General features: G+C 37.3%; 1 protein-coding gene across 9 annotated transcripts in view; it reads right to left on the reverse strand.

The window, feature by feature from the left end:
* The window catches only part of SCML2 (Scm polycomb group protein like 2), a 101,349-nt gene that overhangs the window by 72,693 nt on the left and 4,053 nt on the right, over positions 1–24,603 (reverse strand). For 7 of the 9 annotated variants that reach the window (XM_019823610.3, XM_019823612.3, XM_019823608.3 and 4 more), the window contains exons 2-3: positions 7,394–7,439; positions 3,794–3,862 (exon numbers count right to left, since the gene is read on the reverse strand). In XM_019823610.3, coding sequence (XP_019679169.1) covers positions 3,794–3,862; positions 7,394–7,424 — 100 coding nt within the window. In that variant the 5' untranslated portion in view covers positions 7,425–7,439. Of the gene's footprint in view, positions 1–1,645; positions 1,741–3,793; positions 3,863–7,393; positions 7,440–24,603 lie in introns of those variants that run through there. The other 2 variants (XM_019823609.3, XM_019823607.3) reach the window with 2 other exon arrangements.

Here is a 24,603-nt window from a genome sequence, read left to right on the forward strand (position 1 = left end):
CAGCATCAGCATACCACTGTTATGTGTGTGTATGCATATGTATACATATTATATATGGCATTAAGCATGTCAGACATAACACTGTACACCCTGCTTTTTTTAACCATAAATTTAAGAGACTGCTCCATTAAAAGAAAAAAATACTGAGATTAACTCCACTTCTAAATGATATGAAGCTAGCACTACCACAGTGCTGAATGGCATGTGACAAAATGTCAAGAATATGGGCTCAGCAGTCGAACCTGCCTTTTTCTAGTTTGGTTCTGCTTCTTAAAACCTTTGTGACCTGATCAAGTCATTTCACTTTCTCAGCCTCAGTTCCTTATCTACCAAATGAGGAAAAGTAATACATATGGTACAAGGTATTTTGAGAATTAAGTGACACAGCATACATGTAAGTCACTCAATAAAAGGTATGATTATTCTAAAACTAAATGTCATAGCTGTGCCAAATTTATTAATACTGGATAGCTTTGTCAAACGTAAAAACTGAGGGGTGCCTGGCTAGCTCAGCCATAGAGTGTGGGACTCTTGATCTCAGGGTCATGAGTTGAAGCCCCATGTTGGATGTGGAGCCTACTTAAAATAAAAAAATTTTTAATATATTAGGGGCACCTGGGAGGCTCAGTCTGTTAAGCATCCAACTTCGGCTCAGGTCATGATCTCGCGGTTCATGAGTTTGAGCCCCGTGTTGGGTTCTGCACTGCCAGTGTGGAGCTTGCTTGGGATTCTCTCTCTCCCTCTCTCTCTGGTCCTGTCCCGCTCATGCTCCCTCTCTCTCTCAAAATAAATAAACTTTAAAATATATATATATTTTATAATTTGTATTTATATTTTGTATAAATTTATAAATATAAAACATATATATACAAAATATATACAAAATACATAATGTGTGTATATATATGTATATATGTGTGTATAAATATAAATATAAATATAAATATAAATATAAATATATATATATATAAAGTGATCCATAGGTCCAAAATAGAACTGACCAGGATATTTCAGTGACCTAACTACTAACCTGACAATAAGGAGACCCAAGGTTCTAAATGAAGTTCTACCACCATATGATCTTAGAGAGCATTTTAAAAAAAGAACAAAACACAACACGAATGGAGAGAAAAATCTGACTATAGATTAAAGAGCCAACATCCCAGAAAGAAAGGAAAGGAAGTTGAAAATAACGACTGGGAAACAAATCATTTCACAATTACATCTCAAATAAACCAGCTACACTTGTAAAAATTTTCAATGACAGTGGAAAATATTTAATTTATCTAACACAAGTTTTTATTCTATCACCATTAATGTCTGAATGGGCTATAATTTAAGCTAGCAAATCCTTTATACCAGTACACTGTAATATGATCATTTTCTCTCACTTCTATCATAGTGCTAGCTAATGACCCTATGTAGTACTTAACCATTGGAGCCTTAACTTTTTTCCTTCATTCTTAAGGCAAAATTTTCAGTTCCCAAAACCGTTCAATTTGGCTACCCATGTGCTGAGACCCTACCAATAACACAGGGGGAAACACACACAGACCAACAGGATTTACTTAAATTTAAATTTGACACATCCACAATAATACCACAGCTAGAATTCCTGACCAAGAGCCAAAATAGAAAGTCTTACCCAAACCTGAGGTCCCAGTCGGCCTCTGCATCTTATCCTCATGGACAGACTGGGGCAGGGGGATGTTATTCTCTCTCAGAAAAGAAGCCTGGCAACTGACAGGTTTGTTCGTGAGACAGGTGTATACACATAACCTCATGGTCTGATTGTTATTAACACATGTCCATGGTCCGTGTTTGACTTGTACTCTAATCTAGTCCATACATTAGCCCAAACACCTTTTGGCAAACTGAAAATAATCTATATGAGCCCCCTTGGTCTTCTCCAGAGTAAATCAGAATTCTGATGTCTCTCATCAGTACTAGGCTTGAGTTTAGAGGGTATGTAAATAAAGAAGATGAGAAAAATATCCAGAGCTGGAAGCTTCTTGGCTGAATGATCAGCAGCTACTAATGCATGGCAATTATCACACCTGTAACTGGGCATTTGTTTAATGTCAATCTTGCCCCCTAAGCTCAAAGAAGGCAGGAATCATGTTTGTCTTATTCATCACTGGTTTCTCATACAAAGTTGCCAGTATGTGCGAGGCACTGTCCTAGGTACAGTGGACACAGCAATTAATAAAAAAAAACAAAAGTCCTGGCTCTCTTGGAGTTTACCTTCTAACAATCACAGATTTCTAAGATGAAACGTTAGGGTCAGAGCCCTGAGCAATACCTGCAGATGTCTGTCAGTTTCATTAAGTAATCTCATTTTTTTTCAATCAACAGTTTGAGAATTTTGAAGTTACTAGTTTCAATCTTTAAGAATATATTTTTTAAATTTATTTCTATGAAATGTCCAGAATAGCAAATCTATAGAGACAGGAAATACATAAGTGGTTGCCTAGAGATGAGGCAGGGGAGAGGCACTGGGGAAAAATGGGGAGTGACTGCTAACTGGGTATGGGATTTCTATTTAGGATGATGAAAATGTTCTAAAATTGATTGTGGTGATGATTGCACAAGTCTGTGAATATATCAAGACCTAATGAATTGTACACTTTAAATGGGTGAATTCTATGGTATGTAAATTGTATCTCAATAAAAATGTTATATTAAAAAAATAAAACAGATGGAGAGGAATTTGTAGGGATTAAGGAAGAATATTCTAACCTAATAGCCTCCCTTTCCTTGGAGGGTTTTGGAGGTTGGAGGGAATTGCTGAAAAACAAATGAGGCCAATGGAAAAGGAAGCTAAGGAAGCACTGGGAGCCCAGCTACAGTGAGAAAAAATTATTCCATGGGGATTACCTTTATAGACAATCTTCCTGTAGGAACAGAAAGTCACAGGTGAACTACCCCGAGAGTGGGGCTGGCAGGACAGGACAAAAGAAAAACAAGGGGCAAAATGTTTACCTGGAAATCTCTGATAAACACAGTCAGTTTGTTAGAGTATGTTTTCAATTCAGCCTTTTATGTGCATGTGACTAATTTTTTCATTTTCCTTAATAGCAGGTACAATGGGTCAGATTCTATCTCCTGAGTCTCTAATGCAGTGCTATACACATGCTGTTCACAATAAAGAACTTAAAACATGAATTAATAACTCCAGGTTAATAAATAAACATTTACTGAACATTTTACTGCATGCCTAGGCATTATATTAGGTGCTTTACATTCATTTCCTTTATTTAATTCCAATAGTCCTATGAATTAAGTAGTATTATCCCTGTGCTACAGAGAAGACAAAAGAGACTAATAACATTGAGTAATTTGCCCAAGGTCACAAGGCCAGTAAAGAATGAGGCCAGGATTCTAGAACAGATCTGCCAGACCTCCCAATGCCTAAGCTTTTATCCAATGAACTGTCTTTTGACCATAAAAAAAAGGATTTTCATATTGACTCTAATATTAGAAGAATTTTTATTAATAAACAGATTATTTCTAATTGGTAATAAATGGTAATTATTAACTATGCACCATTAATTTGGCAAAATGTGCATTGAAATACATGTTTTTTTTTACTTTAATCCCATACCAATATCTCTAAAATAAAACCAAAGTAAAATTTTCAAAATAAATGCTATTGTTTTACTTTTCCCATTGCTTAGGTTTTATATTTACAGGAGTTTACCATACATGTATACTATACCAAAAGCATTAAGAGTTCATATCAACACTGAATGAGGAAGAAAAATACATTGTACTGAAATACTTTAAAACCTACCACTCTGCACAGAGGGTGTGCCTGAGTCAGGCACTTTCTCTTGATTCTCCTTCTTGTCATCCATTGGATCTAAAAAAAGAAAGAAAATAGTGAGCAATATGGAAGGCCATAGGAAAAGTCTGAAAGAGTTCTTAGAAAACCTGTAAATGAGGGGCACCTGGGTGACTCATTCGGTTAAGCATCTGAATTCAGCTCAAGTCATGATCTCAGTTTGTGGGTTCGGGCCCCACATCACACTCTGTGATGGCAGTATGGAGCCTGCTTGGGATTCTCTCTCTCCCTCTCTCTCTGCCCCTCCCCCTGCTCATTCTCTCTCTCTCTCTCTCTCTCTCTCTCTCTCTCTCTCTCTCTCTCTCTGATAAATAAACTTAAAAAAAAAAAAGAAAACCTATAAACTGAAACTATTTTCTAATAGGAGCCCATTTAAATTTTTGCATATTTCCTGCATAGGACTTCACTAACATACCATGTATCTTAAAATTTGCTCATTTATTTTGTTTGTTATATGTCTCACTCCACTCATGTAAGCTCCAAAAGGGCAGGGATCTATTTATTTTATTTTGTTTCTTTTGTTCACTGCTGTATCCTCAGTGCCTAGATTAGGACCTGGCATGCAGAACATCATTAAGCATTTGTTAGAATTAACATGCCCTAGAAATAAACTGCATGCTTTTGAGAATTTTAAAAACTGATAGGGGCACCTGGATGGCTCAGTCGGTTGAGCACCCAAATCTTGATTTTGGCCCAGATCATGATCCCAGGGTCTTGGAATCAAGCCCTGCCATCAGGCTCTGTGCTGAGTGTAGAGTCTGCTTAAGATATTTTCTCTCTCTCTCTCCCCCTCTGCCCCTCTCCCTGCTCACGCTCGCTCTCACACTCTCTCTCTCACATTTTTTTTAACATAAGAGGGAAGCTGGAATACAATGTAATTAGGCAGAGATTTTTCTCTGGGCCAAGTTGAGGAGCTCCAATAGCACTGAACCTTGTGACTTACCAAGACATTATTCTGTCCACATATATTTATCTCTTTTCTAAATTAACCATAATGCTGTTATTATGCTGAAAAGATTAACCAGAATTCCATTATAACACCAAATAAGCAGTCAGTGTTCATATTTCCCCAACTGTCTTATTTTAAGTGTGTCTCTATGAATCAGGACCCAAATAAGGTCCGTATATAGCAAGAGATAAGTGTTTTCAGTCTCTCTTGATACTTATAGGCTCCCTCCTCCTCCTTTTTATTTTCCTTCCTCTGGGAATTTTTTTTGCTGATGATACCAGTTTAGTTTTCCAGTCTGGATTATGCTGACTAGCTCCTATGGTACTGGGTTCTTCTGGTCCTTATATTTTCTCTAAATTCGTATTAGTGTTTTGATCCAGAAAGCATAATCAGATTTAGGTTTGGTTTTTCTTTTTATATATATATATATTTATTTTTTGAGAGAGAGCAAGAGAGACAGAGTGTGAATGGGGGAAGGGCAGAGAGAGATGGAGACACAGAATCTGAAGCAGGCTCCAGGCCCTGAGCTGTCAGCACAGAGCCCAACGCGGGGCTCGAACCCACAAACTGTGAGATCATGACCAGAGCCAAAGTCAGACGCTCAACCAGCTGGGCCACCCAGGCACCTAGGTTTGGCTTTTCTGAGGTGAGAAGATGACTTCACAGGAGGTATTGTGAACTTCTCACAGGAGGCTCCTAATATCTAGTTCTCTCTCTTTTTGTGATATAAGCAGCCATGGATGGCTACTGCCTAGATCCATTAGTTCATTAGCAGCTGCAAAATGGAAATATTCTAATTTTTTTAATGTTTATTTATTTTTGAGAGAGGGGGAGGGGCAGAGAGAGAGGGAGACACAGAATCTGAAGCAGGCTCCAGGCTCTGACCTGTTAGCACAGAGCCTGACACGGGGCTTGAACCCATGAGCCATGAGATCATGACCTGAGCTGAAGTCTGCTGCTTAACCGACTGAGCCACCCAGGTGCCCTGGAGGTATTCTAATTTTACCCTCCTGTCTTAAAGAATTTTTTTTAATATTTATTTATTTTTGAGAGAGAGAGAGAGAGACAGACAGTAAGAAGGGGAGGGGCAAAGATAGGGAGACACAGGATCTGAAGCAGGTTCCAGGCTCTGAGCTGTCACCTTAGAGCCCGACACAGGGCTCGAACTCACAAACTGTGAGATCATGACCCGACCCAAAGTCAGATGCTCAACTGACTGAGGCAACCAGGTGCCTCTATCATCCTGTCTTAATTAGCCAGAAAACTTGGAAAGAAAGAAACCTACCCTTTTCAATCATTCAATTACCCTGAGGTACAGATCATATAAGAAAGTAACAAGCAATACTTTGTTCTTTTCCTTTATTTTCTAGTTTTCAAAATAATGAGTTGGATCCCTAGCATTCTCCACAGATAACCAATAAGTTTTATTTTGTTGTATCATTATGAACTCATGAATTTAACCATACTTAATGTGTTGTTGCCAATTCATGGCTGTTTTACCCTTATTGATGACCAAATTGTCAAATGACAAACTTCTCAAAGAAAGATCTATGAACGATACCAGGTATACAATTTAAGGTAACAGATCTACTTTCTGGTTATGACTCAGTGACTCTTATTTAAGACATGTGAACATTTCAGATGGATACCTAAGTTGCTATTTTTTTTTAATGTTTATTTATTTTGAGAGAGAGAGCGCACACACGAGTTGGGGGAGGGAGAGGAAGAGAGAAAATCCCAAGCATGCTCCATCCTCAGCCCTGAGACTGACATGAGGTTCGATCCCATGACCATGAGATCTTGGCCTGAGCTGAAACCAAAAGTCGGACCCTCAACGGACTGAGCCACCCAGGTGCCCCTACAGTAAGATTTTCTAATAGGAAAGAAAGTGAAACTGTAAAGATATGGTTCCTGCTCTAGAGAAGCTGAGAATCTACTCACAGAGACCAAAGTAAACTTGACAAAATTGGGAACAGCAGAAAACAACATTCAGCATTCAGCCAGAGAAAAACTCCTAAGAGACACAGGACTTGAACTGGGTCTTTTTTTTTTTTTAATGTTTATTTATTATTTTTGAGAGAGAGAAAGAAAGAGAGAGAGAGAGAGAAAGAGAGCGAGCAGGGGAGGGTCAGAGAGAGAATCCCAGGGAGGCTCCACAATCCATGCATTAGTGGACCCATGAAATTCAAACCCGTGTTGTTCAAGGGTCAACTGTACAACTCAAAAGAGAGCGAAAATGAGTGTGGCATATTCATGGGACAGTAAGCAGACCTCTCACTAAAGCAAGACAGAATGAAGCATTTTTTAACCATTTATAATTAGAGTTAGGAGATTTTGATTCTGATTTTGTCACAGATTGTTGTAGAACCTGTTGACTTAAACTCCCTGAGTGTCCATTTTTTCACTTATAAAACTAGGAAGGAAAGACAAAATTACCTTTACTAGCTATTTGGTTCTAAAACGTCAATTCTAAGCACCTAACATCTCTTGTGACTTTATTTCTAAAAGGGTTTTTTTTTTTTCAAAAGTTCAGTCTACTAGAAGATATTCATTCCAAATGAATACTAAAAATACTATCATCTTTGGAAAGTAAATCTTACCTTCATTCTCTGTTTGCCCCCTGATATCCATTTCCGGTATTCTTTCCTACAAGGAGAAAGACCAATTAAAGCCTCCTTTCAGCACACTTCTGAAGAATAGGATTATAAGAAATCAGTTATAGAGTTAAATCATTCTAATCTTTCCTTTGCATAAAAATAAGCTCTGGCACAAAAACAGACACTTAGATCAATGGAACAGAATAGAGAACCCAGAAATGGAACCAAAAACGTATGCCCAACAAATCTTTGACAAAGCAGGAAAGAATATCCAGTAGAATAAAGATAGTCTCTTAAGCAAGTGGTGCTGGGAAAACTGGACAGAGACATGCAGAAGAATGAACCTGGACCACTTTTTTACACCATACACAAAAATAAACTCAAAATGGATGAAAGACCTAAATGTAAGACAGGAAGCCATCAAAATCGAGGAGAAAGCAGGCAAAAACCTCTTTGACTTTGGCCGCAGCAACTTCTACCTCAACACGTCTCCGGAAGCGAGGCAAACAAAAGCAAAAATGAACTACTAGGACCTCATCAAAATAAAAAGCTTCTGCACAGCAAAGGAAACAATCAGCAAAACCAAAAGGCAACCGATGGAATGGGAGAAGATATTTGCAAATGACATATCAGATAAAGGGTTAGTATCCAAAATTCTATAAAGAACTTCTCAAACTCAACACCCAAAAAACAAATAATCCAGTGAAGCAATGGGCAAAAAGACAGAATATGGACACTTCTCCAAAGAATACATCCAGATGGCCAACTGACACATGAAAAAATGCTCAACATCACTCATCAGGGAAATACAAATCAAAACCACAATGAGAACCACCTCACACCTGTCAGAATGGCTAACATTAACAACTCAGGCAACAGCAGATGTTGGCGAGAATGCAGAGAAAGAGGATCTCTTTTGCGCTGCTGATGGGAATGTAAACTGGTGCGGCCACTCTGGAAAACAGTATGGAGGTTCCTCAAAAAATTAAAAATAGAACTACCCTAAGGCCCAGCAATTGCACTACTAGGTATTTATCCAAGGGATACAGGTATGCTGTTTCGAAGGGGCACATGCACCCCCATGTGCGTAGCAGCACTATCAACAATAGCCAAAGTATGGAAAGAGCCCAAATGTCCATCGATGGATGAATGGATAAAGAAAATGTGGTATATATATTCAACGGAGTATTACTCGGCAATCAAAAAGAATGAAATCCTGCCATTTGCAACTACATGGATGGAACTAAAGGGCATCACGCTAAGTGAAATGAGTCAGAGAAAGACAAAAATCATATGACTTCACACATATGAGGACTTTAAGATACAAAACAGATGAACATAAGGGAAGGGAAGCAAAAATCATAAAAACAGGGAAGGGGACAAAACATAAGAGACTCTTTTTTTTAATTTTTTTTTCAATGTTTATTTATTTTTGGGACAGAGAGAGACAGAGCACGAACGGGGGAGGGGCAGAGAGAGAGGGAGACACAGAATCGGAAACAGGCTCCAGGCTCCGAGCCATCAGCCCAGAGCCTGACGCGGGGCTCAAACTCACGGACCGCGAGATCGTGACCTGGCTGAAGTCGGACGCTTAACCGACTGCGCCACCCAGGCGCCCCCATAAGAGACTCTTAAATATGGAAAACAGAGGGTTACTGGAGGGGGTGTGGGAGGAGGGATGGGCTAAACAGGTAAGGGGCATTAAGGAATCTACTCCTGAGGTCATTGTTGCACTATATGCTAACTAACTTGGATGTAAATTTAAAAAATAAATTAAAAAAATAAGCTCAGTAGATGAGTAGCTTGTAGAGGCTGGGGAAATAGGGACTAGGGAACAACTACTAGTGGGTATGGGTAAGGGGTTTCTTTTGTGGGGTGATAATAATATTCTGGAATTAAATAGTCGTGACAGTTGCACAACCTTGTGAATACACTAAAAACCACTGAATTGTAAACTTTAAAAGAGTGAATTTTAGGAGCACCTGGGTTGCTCAGTCAGTTAAGCATCTGGCTCTTGATTTCGGCTCAGGTCATGATCTCACAGTTCTGGGCTGACAAGCACAGAGCCTGCTTGGGATTCTCTCTCTCCCTCTTTCTCTGCCCCTCCCTGCTCACCCACTCTCTCGCTCTCTCTCAAAAATAAACATTAAAAAAATAATAAAAGGGTGAATTTTATGGTTAAATTAATTAAAAAGAGCAGATGGTAAACTGGTAGAGTTGGGATTCAGCCTGAGGCCTATCCAAAAACCTTCTTAAGCCCATATTTTGGAATGGTGGAAGTATCACGCCTGTGTTGGTAAAACTTGTAAGAACTGCAAGAGTCAAGTCTTCTAACAAGACAATTACTTGCTCAAAGACATATGTATTGTGAGCCGCTAATTCATTCACTAATTCAAACTTTTCCTACATGTCCTCAATATGCCAGGCACTCTACAACAAAGATAAATAAAACACTGTCCTTGCCCTCCAACAATTCCATCCAGTCAGAAACAGGCATATGAACAAAACACAGTATGAGTGCTATAAAATATGTACACAAAAATATTGAACATGGCAAAAGGATATCCATCTCCCATTACTCTGTGTGCCTGTGGTCAGAACATGATTATGTGTATAATGGAAGGTAATTTGTTATTTAAGGAAGTCTATGGAGAACACATTCATTAAGCCACCCAGAACGCCTTTTGCACCTCTCACTCAACAGACTTAAACTCAAGCATCATCTCTTCAAAACTTGCTCCTTCTGACATTTTTCTCTTACCAACACACTACTCTTCCAGGTACTTGGACTTAAAACCCCAGGTATGACTGAATGTGTGAGGTTCTCTTCTTTCACTCACACATTCAGTCAGTAGTCAACATGCGTGCTCTCATTTCTCTTTCCCCTCACACTGATTTACACCCTCGTTAGCTCCTGCCTAGTTAATACCAGAGCCACCTAACTCCTCTTGCCACAAGGGTCTTTCCCTACCCCAATCTACCCAATACATGACAGGTATGAACTAAGCTGCTTTCTGCCCAAATCACCTTCCTGCTTCAATAATTTCACCATACTGAATTGAACAAAAAAGTCTTCTGCAGGTCTATTTAAACTAACTCACAATTTCAAAGTCACCTGACATCTATCACCTACAGCTATCCTATGGCCTGGCTCAAAACTCATCATGCTATTCTATCTGCATAGGATACCTTTTCTTCTTCTGCTCCTGCTGCTGCTTCTTGAAATCCTACCCATCCTTTAAGACCAAACATAAATCCCACCTCTTTCTTATTCCTTTCTATATTACCACCATCTGTTTCCAGGTGTGATATAGTCATTTATTTAAAATTATTTTTTTAATTTTATTTTTAATTTTTTTAATTTACATCCAAATTAGTTAGCATATAGTGCAACAATGATTTCAGGAGTAGATTCCTTAATGCCCCTTACCCGTTTAGCCCATCCCCCCCCCCACAACCCCTCCAGTAACCCTCTGTTTGTTCTCCCTATCTATGAGTCTCTTCTGCTGTGTCCCCCTCCCTGTTTTTATATTATTTTTGTTTCCCTTCCCTTATGTTCATCTGTTTTGTCTCTTAAAGTCCTCATATAAGTAAGTCATATGATTTTTGTCTTTCTTTGACTAATTTCACTTGGCATAATACCCTCCAGTTCCATCCACATAGTTGCAAATGGAAAGATTTCATTCTTTTTGATTTCCAAGTAATACTCCATTGTGTATATATACCACATTTTCCCAAATGTCCATTTGGGCTCTTTCCATGCTTTGGCTATTGTTGATAGTGCTTCTATAAACATGGGGGTGAAAGTGTCCCTTCAAAACAGCACACCTGTATCCCGTGGATAAATGCCTAGTAGTGCAATTGCTGGGTCTTAGGGTAGTTCTATTTTTAGTTTTTTGAGGAACCTCCATACTGTTTTCCAGAGTGGCTGCACCAGCTCGCATTCCCATATTTAAAAATTATTTACAGAATTCCTATGTGTTTGGCACTATGTGGACAGAATATACAGTCTACTACAAAAGAGCTTAGAAATCCAGTGAGAGACTATTAATAATTATTGAACAAAGAATAAAATACAAACTCTACTAACAGAGGTAAGGGGCGCCTGGGTGGCTAAGTGGGTTAAGCATCCAACTTCAGGTCAGGTCATGATCTCACAGTTCATGGGTTCAAGTCCCGCATCAGGCTCTGTGCTGATAGCTCAGAGCCTGAAGTCTGCTTGAGATTTTGTGTCCCCCTCTCTCCCTGCTCCCTCTCCACTCACACACGCGTGTGCGCTCTCTCTCTCCAAAATAAACATTAAAAATTTTTTTAAAAAAGAGAGAGGCAAAAGTGGTGCTCTGTGAGAAGACAGAAAGCACAATTAACTGGGAACATATAAGAAGCACATTCATGGGGCGCCTGGGTGACGCAGTCGGTTAAGCGTCCGACTTCAGCCAGGTCACCATCTCACGGTCCGTGAGTTCGAGCCCCGCGTCGGGCTCTGGGCTGATGGCTCAGAGCCTGGAGCCTGTTTCCGATTCTGTGTCTCCCTCTCTCTCTGCCCTTCCCCCATTCATGCTCTGTCTCTCTCTGTCCCCCCAAAAAATAAATAAACGTTGAAAAAAAAAAAAAAGAAGCACATTCAAAGAAGTGGCACTTGACCTGGCCCTTTGAAGATGAGTATTTCAATGAGCAGAGAAGACAGAGAGGAATTTCAGGCTGAAGACACAAAATGAGCGAACACTAAAGAGGCTTCTGCTGGGGCATCTGGGTGGCTCAGTCACTAAAACGCTTTAGTGTCCGACTTCAGCTCAGGTCATGATCTCACGGTTCATGAGTTCAAGCTCCACATCAGACTCTCTTGCTGTCAGCGTGGAGCCCACTATCTCTCTCTCTCTCTGTGCCTCCCTGGCTTGCACGCACACACACACACACACACACACACACACACACACACACACACACACTCTCTCTCTCTCTCTCTCCCTCTCAAAAATAAACAGTAAAAAATGTTTTTAAAAAAAAGAAGAAAAACTGAGCGATGGGTCACACATAGAAGGTATAGCCAGGTTCCAATGTTCTTCTCTCAAATCTCTAAACCATAACTGAATTCTTTTTTTAAATTTTTTTTATATAATTTGTTATCAAGTTAGCTATCATACAGTGTATACAGTGTGCTCTTGGCTTTGGGAGAACCATAACTGAATTCTTAATCTCAACTGGTATCAATTGCTCCCATTAGTTGAGTAAGTAATCTTGTAATTCTAGAAGATGAAGATGTGTGTACAGAGATGATTAAAAGTAAATCCTTGAAGACCTAAATAAATAAATCCATGTACCATGTACACAAGTTGGAAGATTTCTTGAATAGGCATAAAAATACACTAACCATAAAAGAAAATATTGATAAACTAGATTTAATAATTTATCTAAAGGCAATATTTAATCAAGATGGAGTGGCATTAGGGGCACCTGGGTGGCTCAGTCATTTAAGTGATTTCAGCTCAGGTCATGATCTCACAATCTGTAAACTCAAGCCCCACATTGGGCTCTGTGCTGACAGCTCGGAGCCTGGAACCTGCTTTGGATTCTGTGTCTCCCTCTCTCTCTGTCCCTCCTCCATTCACACTCTATTTCTCTCTCTCAAAAATAAGATAAACATTAAAAAAATCTTTTTAAAGATGGAGTGGTACTGGCATAAGGATTGACATACAGACCAATGGAACAGAATAAAGCCTTAAAAGATGCACATATTTATAGTGAACAGATTTTCAACACAAGTACCAAGGTAATTTAATGGAGAAAGGGTAGTTTTTGTTTTTTAACAAATGGTACTAGAACATTTCCATATACCAAAAAATGGGAAAAAAAACCACTTATCTCACAAGTTAACGCACAAAAACTACCTTGAAACAGATCATAAATCTAAACGTAAAGCCTACAACTATAAAATGTCTAGAACAGAGACCTTATGACTCTAAGTTTTGCCATAATTTCTTTTGCAAAAAAGCACAACACAAAAAATTGAAAAACTGAACTTTATCAAAACTAACAACTGCTCTACAAATGATACTGCTAAGAAAAGGATAAGCCAGAGAATGGGAGAAAATACTTGCAAAATACTACCCGATAAAAGATCTACATCCAGAATACATAAAGAACTTTCACAACTCAATTTTAAAAAGGCAAACAGCCCAATAAAAACATAATTGGTAAAAGATTTGGACAATCATTTCACTAAAGAAGATACACAAATGGCCAAGAAGCATGTGAAAAGATACTCAACATCATTAGTACTCAAGGAAGCATAAATTAAAACCACAATGAAATACCACGACACAAATGGCTAAAATTAAAATAGCTGACAATACCAAATGTTGGTAAGGATGTGGAACAACTAGAACTCTGATACATTGCTGGTGGGAAAATAAAATAAGTATTTCTATAAAAACAGAACTTTCTTAGAATTAAATGCAAAGCAAATATTCCTGATTTCAAAATCAATGCTTTGGAATCCAAACCACTTATTTTAAAGGTAGAACCACAGACCAAGGAATAAAATACTCAACTTATCCCCAGATAAAGATAGGAAGAATTCCAGATCCCTCTGGTTTGAGATTAGCCATATTAGATAAAATCAGCTCTTTCAGAGTTTGGAAACTTTTCCTTTTCAATTATCATAGTCACTCACTCAGCACCAGTGAGCAGACATATCTTCTTGTGAAGTCCAAAGCCTTCAGTACACAAAAAGAACTCAAACAGTTTAGGAAATGAGTCAGTGACTCATTAAGCTTTCCCTTTCAGTAATCATGGTGTTAAAATGCACTGAGTTGTTTGAAGACACCATCCAGACTCTTAACTATAGAGAATAAACTGATGGTTACCAGAGGGGAGGTGGGTGGGGGTAATGAGTAAAACACGCGATGGGGATTAAGGAATGCACTTGTCCTGATGAGCACTGGGTGATGTATGGAATTGCTGAATCACGATGCTGTATACCTAAAACTAATATAACACTTCATGTTAACTATATTGGAATTAGAATAAAATGAAATGTGAGCTTGGGTACACTGTAGTAATTTAAGGATTCTTTCAGGGTCACAATAAAATCAAAATCATTTGCCCTAAACATTCTTCTTTCACTATAGACAGGCTTTACTGTTTTCCCTCTTAAGCCATATAGCTTCCATATTTCACTACACCAATAATTTCACTGTTAGATGAAATAATTTTCCCTTTAAGAAAATATGCCCCTGTTTCTGTCTTTATTTCCTTTATATATATATATATATTCCAGAGCACCTAGAACAGTGCTAAGCACAAGGTAGATTCAAACTGAATACTTGAGTGAATATTTACCAATCTTTAATAAAATATTTATTTTCAAATATTCTGAAATTCATACATTTTGTTGGAGACTTGTTTTCCCTCCTCATTCTCCGCAATATGCCTACAATACAAGGTTTATATTTGGCATATGCAAATGCATAAATTCTCATTTAATCTAGGCACTATATACAAAATCAAGTGAATGCTTGAGCTTACTTTTGAGCAAATAAAAACTTCTGTGTTAGAAAGTATTACTGGAGGGGCACCTGGATGGCTCAGTCAGTAAAGCATCTGGCTCTTGGTTTCAGCTCAGGTCATGATCTCATGGTTCACAGGTTCGAGCCCTGCGTTGGGCTCTACACTAATAGCAAGGAGCCTGCTTGGGATTCTCTCTCTCTTCCGCCCTCTCTGCCCTTTACCTGGACTCTCTCTCACAAAATAAATAAAAGTAAACTTTAAAAAGTTAAGAAAGAAAGAAAGAAAGAAAGAAAGAAAGAAAGAAAGAAAGAAAGAAAGAAAGAAAGAAAGAAAAGAGAAAGAGAAAGAAAAAGAAAAAGAAAAAGAAAAAGAAAAAGAAAAAGAAAAAGAAAAAGAAAAAGAAAAAGAAAAAGAAAAAGAAAAAGAAAAAGAAAAAGAAAAGAATTATTGGGGCACCTGGATGGCTCAGTTGGTTAAGGGTCTGACTCTTGATTTTGGCTCATGGTTCATGGGTTCTGCACTAAAAGTGCAGAGCCTGCTTGGGATTCTCTCTCTGCCCCTCCCTCACTCAGGTACGTGCTCTCTCTCAAAAATAAATAAACTTAGAAAAAAATTACCAACTACTTAAACTATCTTAAACTCCCAACTTCCATGCACTATACAGCGAAATATTACAGCCTCCTCCTTGTTACAAAAATGCCCAAACCTTAAAGAGAAAAAAATTAAATTCCCTAATGGGAGAATGGATACTTCCATAACAAAGAAACAAAGCAAATACACAAACTGCTTCTTTAATGGCTCTCAAACTACAATCCACTTAAACCAATCAAAAGAATAACCTTCTTTTAATCATTTGAACACATGACTTTACAGACAAGTGGGCATAATCCCATGTGTCAGGAGTTTATGCCCATACGAATAAATAAAGCAAGGCCTCTGCTCTCTGGACGCTCCCCAGCAGGGCTCTCAGGCTGTGTTTTCACCCAACATTTAACAGATATCAAAGCAAATTTTGTATAATACAAGTTGTTTACCTGCTCATCTCTTCTCACATATTAAGTGGTTGAGAATACAGGCCACACATTACTCTTCCTTATACCTCCCCCACGGCTAGCACAAAACCTTGCACTTAAAAAAGTTCTTAAACATTCAATGATAGTGACTAAAATTACACTATAAATGTATAAATAGACTTGTATAGGATTACACGAGTAAAAGATTATTTAAGCATGAAGAGAAACAGGACATTTAATAGGTTATTAATAAGGCTTACCCAGGAGGGCAAAGATGCTAGTGTGTGCTGAGGGGAAAGGGAGTGTATTTTATAAATATACCCTGCATGATATAACCCTATTTGTATAAAATTGTATGTAAGTTTGCATAAAGTAACACAAAAATATTTTGGTGATCTTCCTTTCTTACATTACAGAGTGGTAAGATTTTAGGTGACCTTAATTTTGTTATATTTTTATGCATTATTTGTATGCTCTACAATGGGATGTATGAAATAATAATTAAGTCATTTTCATTGTAGAGGGGGGGAATATATCCTGATAGTTTTTTTTTAATAATCCCTTAATGCTGTTATATTAAGCTCTGTTTATGCAATGCTGGCCTATGGCATATGCTTAACAAATTATATATTCTTTTTTTTTAATTATTTTTTTGAGAGACAGAGAACGAGCAGGGGAGGAACAGAAAGAGAGGAAGACACAGAATCTGAAGCAGGCTCCAAGTTCCAACCTGTCAGCACAGAGCCCGACGAGGGGCTTGAACTCACGAACCACGAGACCATGACCTGAGCCAAAGTCAGATGCTTAACCGACTGAGCCACCCAGGCCCCCAACAAATTATATATTCTTAAACAATTTATGCTGCCATGATTAGTGGTAGCCATATCAATTACACAGAAATAATATTTTAAGTGGTCAAAGCCATTACAAGTTACTTCACCTCCCTCACTCCTGGTTTTCCCATGTGTAAATTAAAGCGAATACCACTTACACTTCTTACTATAGTCATGAAAATTAAAATGAGATAGTGTAGGTGGAGCACCGAGCATAGTATCTGAAACAAATGGAAGCTCAAAGGCTGATTTCTACCCCACCCCATCTGTCCTAATTAAAACTCCCTGAGAGCAGTGAGTTTCAGCATTAACACTCAACATTAATTATGTTATAAAATGACACTGTGTTCCTACTTTGATTCCTGAGCATTACTTAATTATTCTCTTCCAAAGTACAGACCATAAAGGTGTTCTATAAACAGAAACACTAAGTTTTAAAAATTTTTTTTTAACATTTATTTATTTTTGAGACAGAGAGAGACAGAGCATGAATGGGGGGAGGGCCAGAGAGAGAGGAAGACACAGAATCTGAAGCAGGCTCCAGGCTCTAAGCTGTCGGCACAGAGCCTGATGCGGGGCTCGAACTCACGGACCGTGAGATCGTGACCTGAGCAAAGTCGGACACTCAACCGACTGAGCCACCCAGGCGCCCCCAGAAACACTAAGTTTAAATCACTCTTAAATTAAGCAGTAATAAGTAAATAAATATACATATGCTTTTTATAATGCCCAGGCATATAATTACCAAAGAAAGCAGTTGCCATCTACTAACCGGTATTATTAGAATACATACATTCTAGCTAAAGCCAAAAGATACTGGATGTCACCCAGTGTTGGTTGACTTTGAGGCCTAATTATTCATGAATTTCCTTTAGGGGTTGATGAGTACTGAAAATAGCTTTTGGCCCTTTGTGAACCAAAACAGCCTTTGTGGACTTCTAGAAACTGGAATTGCTTTTGGGGTTGGTTTGTTTTTTACACACACACATCACCCCCCCCCAAAAAATTAAAAGTAGAAGGAAAAAAAATCATCTATAATCCCCTCATCAAACAATATGTGTGCCATTAACCATCTGTTAACAGGTATATATCCTTTCAATGAAAAATCATATATGTAAATCCATATATAATACACATTTGAACCACTTTTAAATATACACTTTCCAAATCCCATATATCAATAATCCTCAAATAAAATTCTGCCCATAATTCATAAAGCCAACACTTTTAGTTACAATAAAAACTGGACAATAATAAATGCCTTTTAAAAGTTCGTGCCTTAAGAAAAAACTCCATTATTCTCAAGATTAACACTCAAAACAGGAGAAAAATTAGTGCTTATTTTGTAATCTAAAAAGTGAAAAAACACCATGGAAGATGAAAATATATTTACTAGGACATTGGGTTAATTTTTAAATTTATATTTATCAAACATTTTTTAAGAATGTTTGATCACCAAAACTTTTCACCATTTCTATATAATTGTTATATCCTATACCATGCTTTTAAAAAGGATTAGCAGCTGCAAGATAAAAACATACTTATAAAAGGGTGGAGCATTCATTATTAAAAAGAGCAAATAAAAATGTACTAGTTGGAAAAAAAATGAGTACCCAACCTGAATGATTAATTTCTCTCTGGTCTATATAAAGTTTCACTACAAGATAAAAATACATACAAATTCAATAGGATAAACATCTTCCTAGGACTGAGTAATCAGGAGGAATATGTACAGATCCTAATGTAAAGGAATACTGGTTAATTTAATAGAAACTATCTTTGACTATAATTTAAGAAAACATAAAAGTTCTATTGTCCCTCTTAAAATGCCCCAGCATTACACTGTAATTCACTCATGTCTTTCTTCACAATACAAAAGCAGAGATTATAGAAGTCTAAAGAATAGACCATGATCTATTGGTAAATACTGGACAACATCAACTCATAGATGAATCCCCAGTGCCTCAAATAAAGAGGTTGTGCAGCTAAGAACATACCTATATGACTTACATACCAGATATGCAGAAAGCACAGCTGCTGTCTTTCTGGAAAAAATTAAGAGCCTAACATTCTTTTAGAAATAAAGACGCATCTCACACAGTCGTCATCTATAGAGGAAACAACAGAAAAGCTTAATTTTGCTCTCAATATACTTTGAAGTGCTTCAGCACTTTTAAGAAGGACTCAAATAAGACTCCTGAAGTCGTTCTCCATGTTATACGAGAGAGAAAATTTGGACAAGGAAAAAAATTAAAAGCTTTGTTTTTGCCAGCTTATAGAGAAGTTGCTTCACTGAATGCATATAAGGAACAACTTCACTGCATTAAGTCTTTTTTCGAATGTAAACCATCCAAAAAAAGGTATTAGGTCAGCACTATTTTATAATAAGTGTGACATTTGACATTTCTTTTACTTAAATACCAGTTACACTAAACCTAGCTGCTGTATCTAGCAGACTTTGAACAAGCACCAGGATCTTTTACAAAACCATTTGTTTTGAAGACTGTATCTTCTTGCAGAATTCGGAGCTGATAAGAGATCAACAAATGCTTTGAAAAATCCTGCACTGTCTTCAGCCATTTTCTCAATACGATTTAACAATGTAAACAATGATTAATAGTGGAATTATTAAACCTACAATTCCCATTGCTCTGAACTGACTCTGAAGAAAAGTCTACTTCCCCCCCCCCCCCCCCCCCCCGCCCCAGAGTTTTAAAGAACTATTTAGCAAGTTAATGAATCTATAATTCCAAGATTACAGGGCCTTTCCATTACTTGTTTGCTTCGGGTTGTTTGTTTGCTTTTCCTTTGTTTTGTTTTGTTTTAAAGATAAGGTAATACACCTTGAGTCTCTAATTAGAGACCACTATCTGAAGAGTCCGTGAAGGTAAACATTTTGACAAGGGCAGGAATTTAACAAGGAAGAAATCTCCCAGGGCTCTTTTCAACTTTAGGCCATTGATCAGATGTTATAAAATGAATGGAATTATATAGAATCTCAACCTGAGAGAGTATAAAAATAAACAAAATACAGATGTTAAGCTGAAAAAGATAAATCCGTTCCCAAACCAACAGCAAAGTTTGCAAAAGTCCCATAGGTGGGAATATGTAATGTCCAAACTTGAGCATTTATTATTAGACTTGTTCACCGAACCTCCCATCTGGCAGATATTAATATCCACATTTTTTGAAAGAGCTAAGTGGCCTTAAATTGAGACAACATCCAATTTTCATCAGTGTAGAAAAAATTCTCTACTATACTATACATTTACCAGACTAACCTTTTCCTGATGACTAAGATTTTGGTAATAAATATAACAACACCTAAAACACAAAGAGTTTCTGGGATACCTTACTTTTTGCAACATTCCTTTGTTTCCTACAACTGCTTTCCAAGACCCTAATTCAGACACCAGACCCCATTTCAGTGTTTCAGTCCTTACTCTCCTTGACACTTCAGGAGCGATAGGTCACCCCTCATAACAGACACCTCTCATCTCTGAGCCTCAGATTCTCTGGTTGTCCTACCTCTATTATCTCTCTGCATCTACTTCCTCCTTCTGTCCTAGCCATTGGTCTCAAATCACTTAGTCTCTTCCTCTAGATTCTAGTAATTTTAGAGTCTAGAATCTCATTCTATACTATGGTTGATGCAACACTCCTATGTGGATGACTCATATATCAGCATCTCTACTCCCCAATCTCTCTCCAAAATTTCTAGTCAATTGAACATCAGTCTAAATGTCTCACAACGACCTCAAACATTACATATTTAAGAAATCAAACTCTTCTGCCTTCCAAAATAAGTGACTCTTCCTCTGCTTCCTTTTTTAATAGGCATTACTAATACCCAATCTTCTGAATTAGAAGTCATCTTTGATTCTCTTCCTCATTTGTCCAGTATCTTACCAATTACCAAGTTCTGCTGATTCTTAAAGATCAGAAAGCTGGTGTGAAAGAAAAATGATTCAAACCTAAGTGAGACACCAAAAAGACAGGGTTTCAATACACTGCTCATACTTTAAAAGGGAAAAGTTAAGGAGACACACCATGCATCCTGGATAGAATGGACCCATGAGGCAGGAGAAAATAAAGATTATGGTCCTTAGGGTCTAACGCTGGTGGTGATGAAAATGGTAATAATAAATACTAAGAGGTGTCACTTACTGAACTCTTGCTAAATGTCTGTTAACCTACTACGGCATTTATATACACTTTTCCTACCTAAAGCCTATTACAAGCTTGTAGGGTTGTTACTGTTATTAATGTCCACTTAAAAGTTAAGAATATTGAGGCTCAGGGTGCCTGGCTGGCTCAGTCAGTAGAGTGCGCAAGTCCTGATCTCAGGGTCAGGAGTTCAAGTCCTATGTTGGGTGTGGAGACTACTTTAAAAAAAATGTTTTTAATGCTCTTATTTATTTTTGAGAAAGAGAGAGAGCGGGAGAGGGGCAAAGAGAAAGAGGGAGACTCAGAATCTGAAACACTTCCCAGGCCCTGAGCTGTCAGCACAGAGCCTGATGCAAGGCTCAAACTCATGAACCACAAGATCATGACCTGAGCCAAAGTCAGACGCTTAACTGACTGGGCCACCCAGGCACCCAAAAATTTTTTTAAAAATAATTTTAAAAAAAAAGAATATTGAGGCTCAAAAATCTGCACAAGATCACCCAGTTAGATTTGGATCTAGGTCCTTGAATGCTTAACCATTTGCTAAAGTTCTTCTGTTATGTTTATGTACATGCTTTATCTCCCCGGGCAGATGTAAGCTTTTAGGGGCAGTATTATGTCTGGATCATCTTTGTATCCTCCCGTGCCTACCCACAGGGTCTATCATAGGTAGTGCCCTCTAAATGTTTGCTAAATGAGTAAATATGATCTGCTGTGCTACAGGTTACTTATACCTAAACCATACAGTCCCAGGACACTGTGGTTTAAAAAGAAAAAAAAAGGAGGGGAGAGAGCTTTTCTTTTGGCTGTCATTATTGTTCTTCTCTGTTCCTTTCTGCAATGTCTAATCTGCTGTGGCTAAATTTACACAAGTCTAGGTCATGGGCCACGGAGAAAATTCTGTGAGATGAGACAGAGTCCCTCACTCCCCACACCATCCTCCTTCCCAACACCTAATAGACCTTTTACTTTTCACTCTGAATTCGATTTCTAGGCTGTATGAGGTCTCAAAAAGACAGGCCCCAAGTGTAAATTGGTCGCTATTATAGGTGTGGGTATTTTAAGGGAGAACAACTAGCAATATATGCTATACCAGAACTCAGTTGATAAATTCCAATTACATTGCAGTTGAAACTAAAACACATGCTTTAAATCAATATTCAAATGCACAAAAAGGAAAAGACAGTCACTACACACAAATAATTTGGTTGCATAAATATTTTATTACATCCCCTTGGGAAGTTTCAAGGCTAGGAGAAGTTCACAAATATGCTTGCTGGTATTTTTAAAGAAAATGTTGGAAGAAGTGATAAAGTTATACACACACATAATTCACCAGAGACTATTAGTGAAATACCACAACTTTTTTTTTCTTTTTTAGTCTATCTTGTTATAACGACACTCATCTCAAAATTGAATAACAAACAAAAAAGCTCTTCTTTACTGTCCTGTCAATATGTAAGATGATGATGGGGAAGCCTGAGTTAACTGCGTTTAAGACAGCACCTTTAAGTTTTTCATTTTGACTTCAAAACAGTTTATTACTTTGGTTTCAACAAGTATTTCACATTTATACCTAAACGCAAAAACTCGTATTGATTTAAGTGAAATACATGAAAGCTACATATTTTCCTTTGACAAAGAACAGCTGGCTCTTTTAACTTTAACTTTTTTTTGCTTCTGGTAATGGTGATTATCCTAACACAGGATAGAAAAAGTGTATATATCCACCGTATAGCCATACATAACTTGTTGGAATTGGACATGATTCATTACTTAAAGATTTCACAAATACCTACTCAATTCACTCAAGTAAATAATCAAATTTCCCCTTTTCTGCATTATCTATAAAAGTAATCAGAAAAAAAACCTCTGAATTCTAATGTTGTAACTATAAAATTCCATCTCTGAATTGTGAATAATCAATATTAAGAATGAACATTTTTGGTAGTGAAGATTTATTAAATCTAGCCTCCTGGAGGAAATTAAGGTTTCTAGAGGAACAATTTTAATTTTGCTTTAGTAAAGTCTACCCCAACAAATTAGAAATTAATCTTTTTCTGTGCAAAACAAACCCAAGAAGAAAATAACTTTTTAGGAATTTTTAATTTAAGTTATCTAAAAAATTATAGTCTACAAGTTGAAATAATTATTTATTTGCAAATTTAAAATAATTTATGTGAAAGCTATGTATTTACTTAAGAAGTATGTTATTTCAGAAAACAGATAACTGAAAGACAAGTCAAGGGTTGCCAAAATCCCAGTTTATAGTTGTAAATTCCTAAGGTTTTAAAGCACAGCCACAGGCTAATTGCCCAAAGACCTGCTGCCCACCGACATTTGCGGAGGACTGAAGTTAATAGCAGGGCATGTCAATTTACTACAGGCAGCTCTCGGTGCGACATTTTGACAAAAGAACTGGGTCAGGTTACAGCCTGTTCCTATTATCACAGCAGTCTAGATTTATGGTTTCTAACACCAGCCCTACAAGAAATAATGGAAATGATGACAACAACAATCCCTGCTAGACAACAGACTACAGAAAAGCATGCAATAAACCACAATCTGAAGTGATCAGAAAACTAAACATCCCTCACAATACTTAAAACATGAGGCAGGTGTCAGTAAATTATTCATTTAAGTTATTTCTACAACCTCTCAAAATGTCAACCCAAAAAATCTCAAATCAGAGTTTCTAATCTAAAACACAGCAAAATTTAAAGGTACTTACTAGTATCAAGTACTGCATTTAAATTCTTTTAATAATCATCAAAGACGATGTGTTTCATTTGAACAGATTTATGAAACTATACCAAGTTAATAAAAAATAAAGATAATATTGATCATTTTTTTCAAATAACATTAAAGTGTATTAATACTCCAAATAATACTTTAATCTTTCAAATGGAAGAAAAAAAGACAGTTTCACAGCAAAAAGCATATGTTTACAACTGTACAGAGAGGCAAGGTAACAGAAGAAACACATGTGACTCATTAATTTAAAAATAAAGGTACAATCAAAATCTTAAACTAGCTTAAAATGATGAAAGGTAAGAAAAGTGACCAAATGTTAAAGAAAGTAAGAACCCTGTCAATACACGTACCTAACTTAAAAGACTCTGTCAAGGCTACAAGGTACAATTGAAGCTGTTTATGTCTGGAATTCAGCACTAGTTAATCCTTACAAGACACGGAGGTTGAGAAAAATCAAATATGTATTCTAAAGAAAAGAGAGCCCCACCAACTTTTCCGTGAGAAAATAAAGTATCCTAAAGGTATGCCCTAAATTACAGTGTATCTGTCCCTTCTGAAGTTTACAATGGCACATTACCACAAAAGGTGGGCACTCTTTCCGCTCTTACAACAATTTGCTCCTATAAACTTAGGAAGGGGCAGAGCCACAGCCATAAACACAGGTCACAAGTAGTAGTAGTCAAATGCTCTCTATCTTTAAATGTTTCCTAGCTCTTTACTCATAAAAACGCTATTTATTTATTTTTTACTCTTTGGTTAAATAAGGCATTCATCTAGCCTAGGTGAGATGAGTGTAAAATTAAATTGAACAGCACCATCATATAAACTGCTTAAAGGAGCCTCAAATCTTTCGCTTTTCACACAATAAGATACCCTCATTTTTTACATCAAAACCTTACCACCACATGCCCAAAAAATGGAAGTAGAGGAAAGGTTT

This window comes from Felis catus, chromosome X, assembly GCF_018350175.1.
Source record: "Felis catus isolate Fca126 chromosome X, F.catus_Fca126_mat1.0, whole genome shotgun sequence".
Lineage (NCBI taxonomy): Eukaryota > Metazoa > Chordata > Mammalia > Carnivora > Felidae > Felis > Felis catus.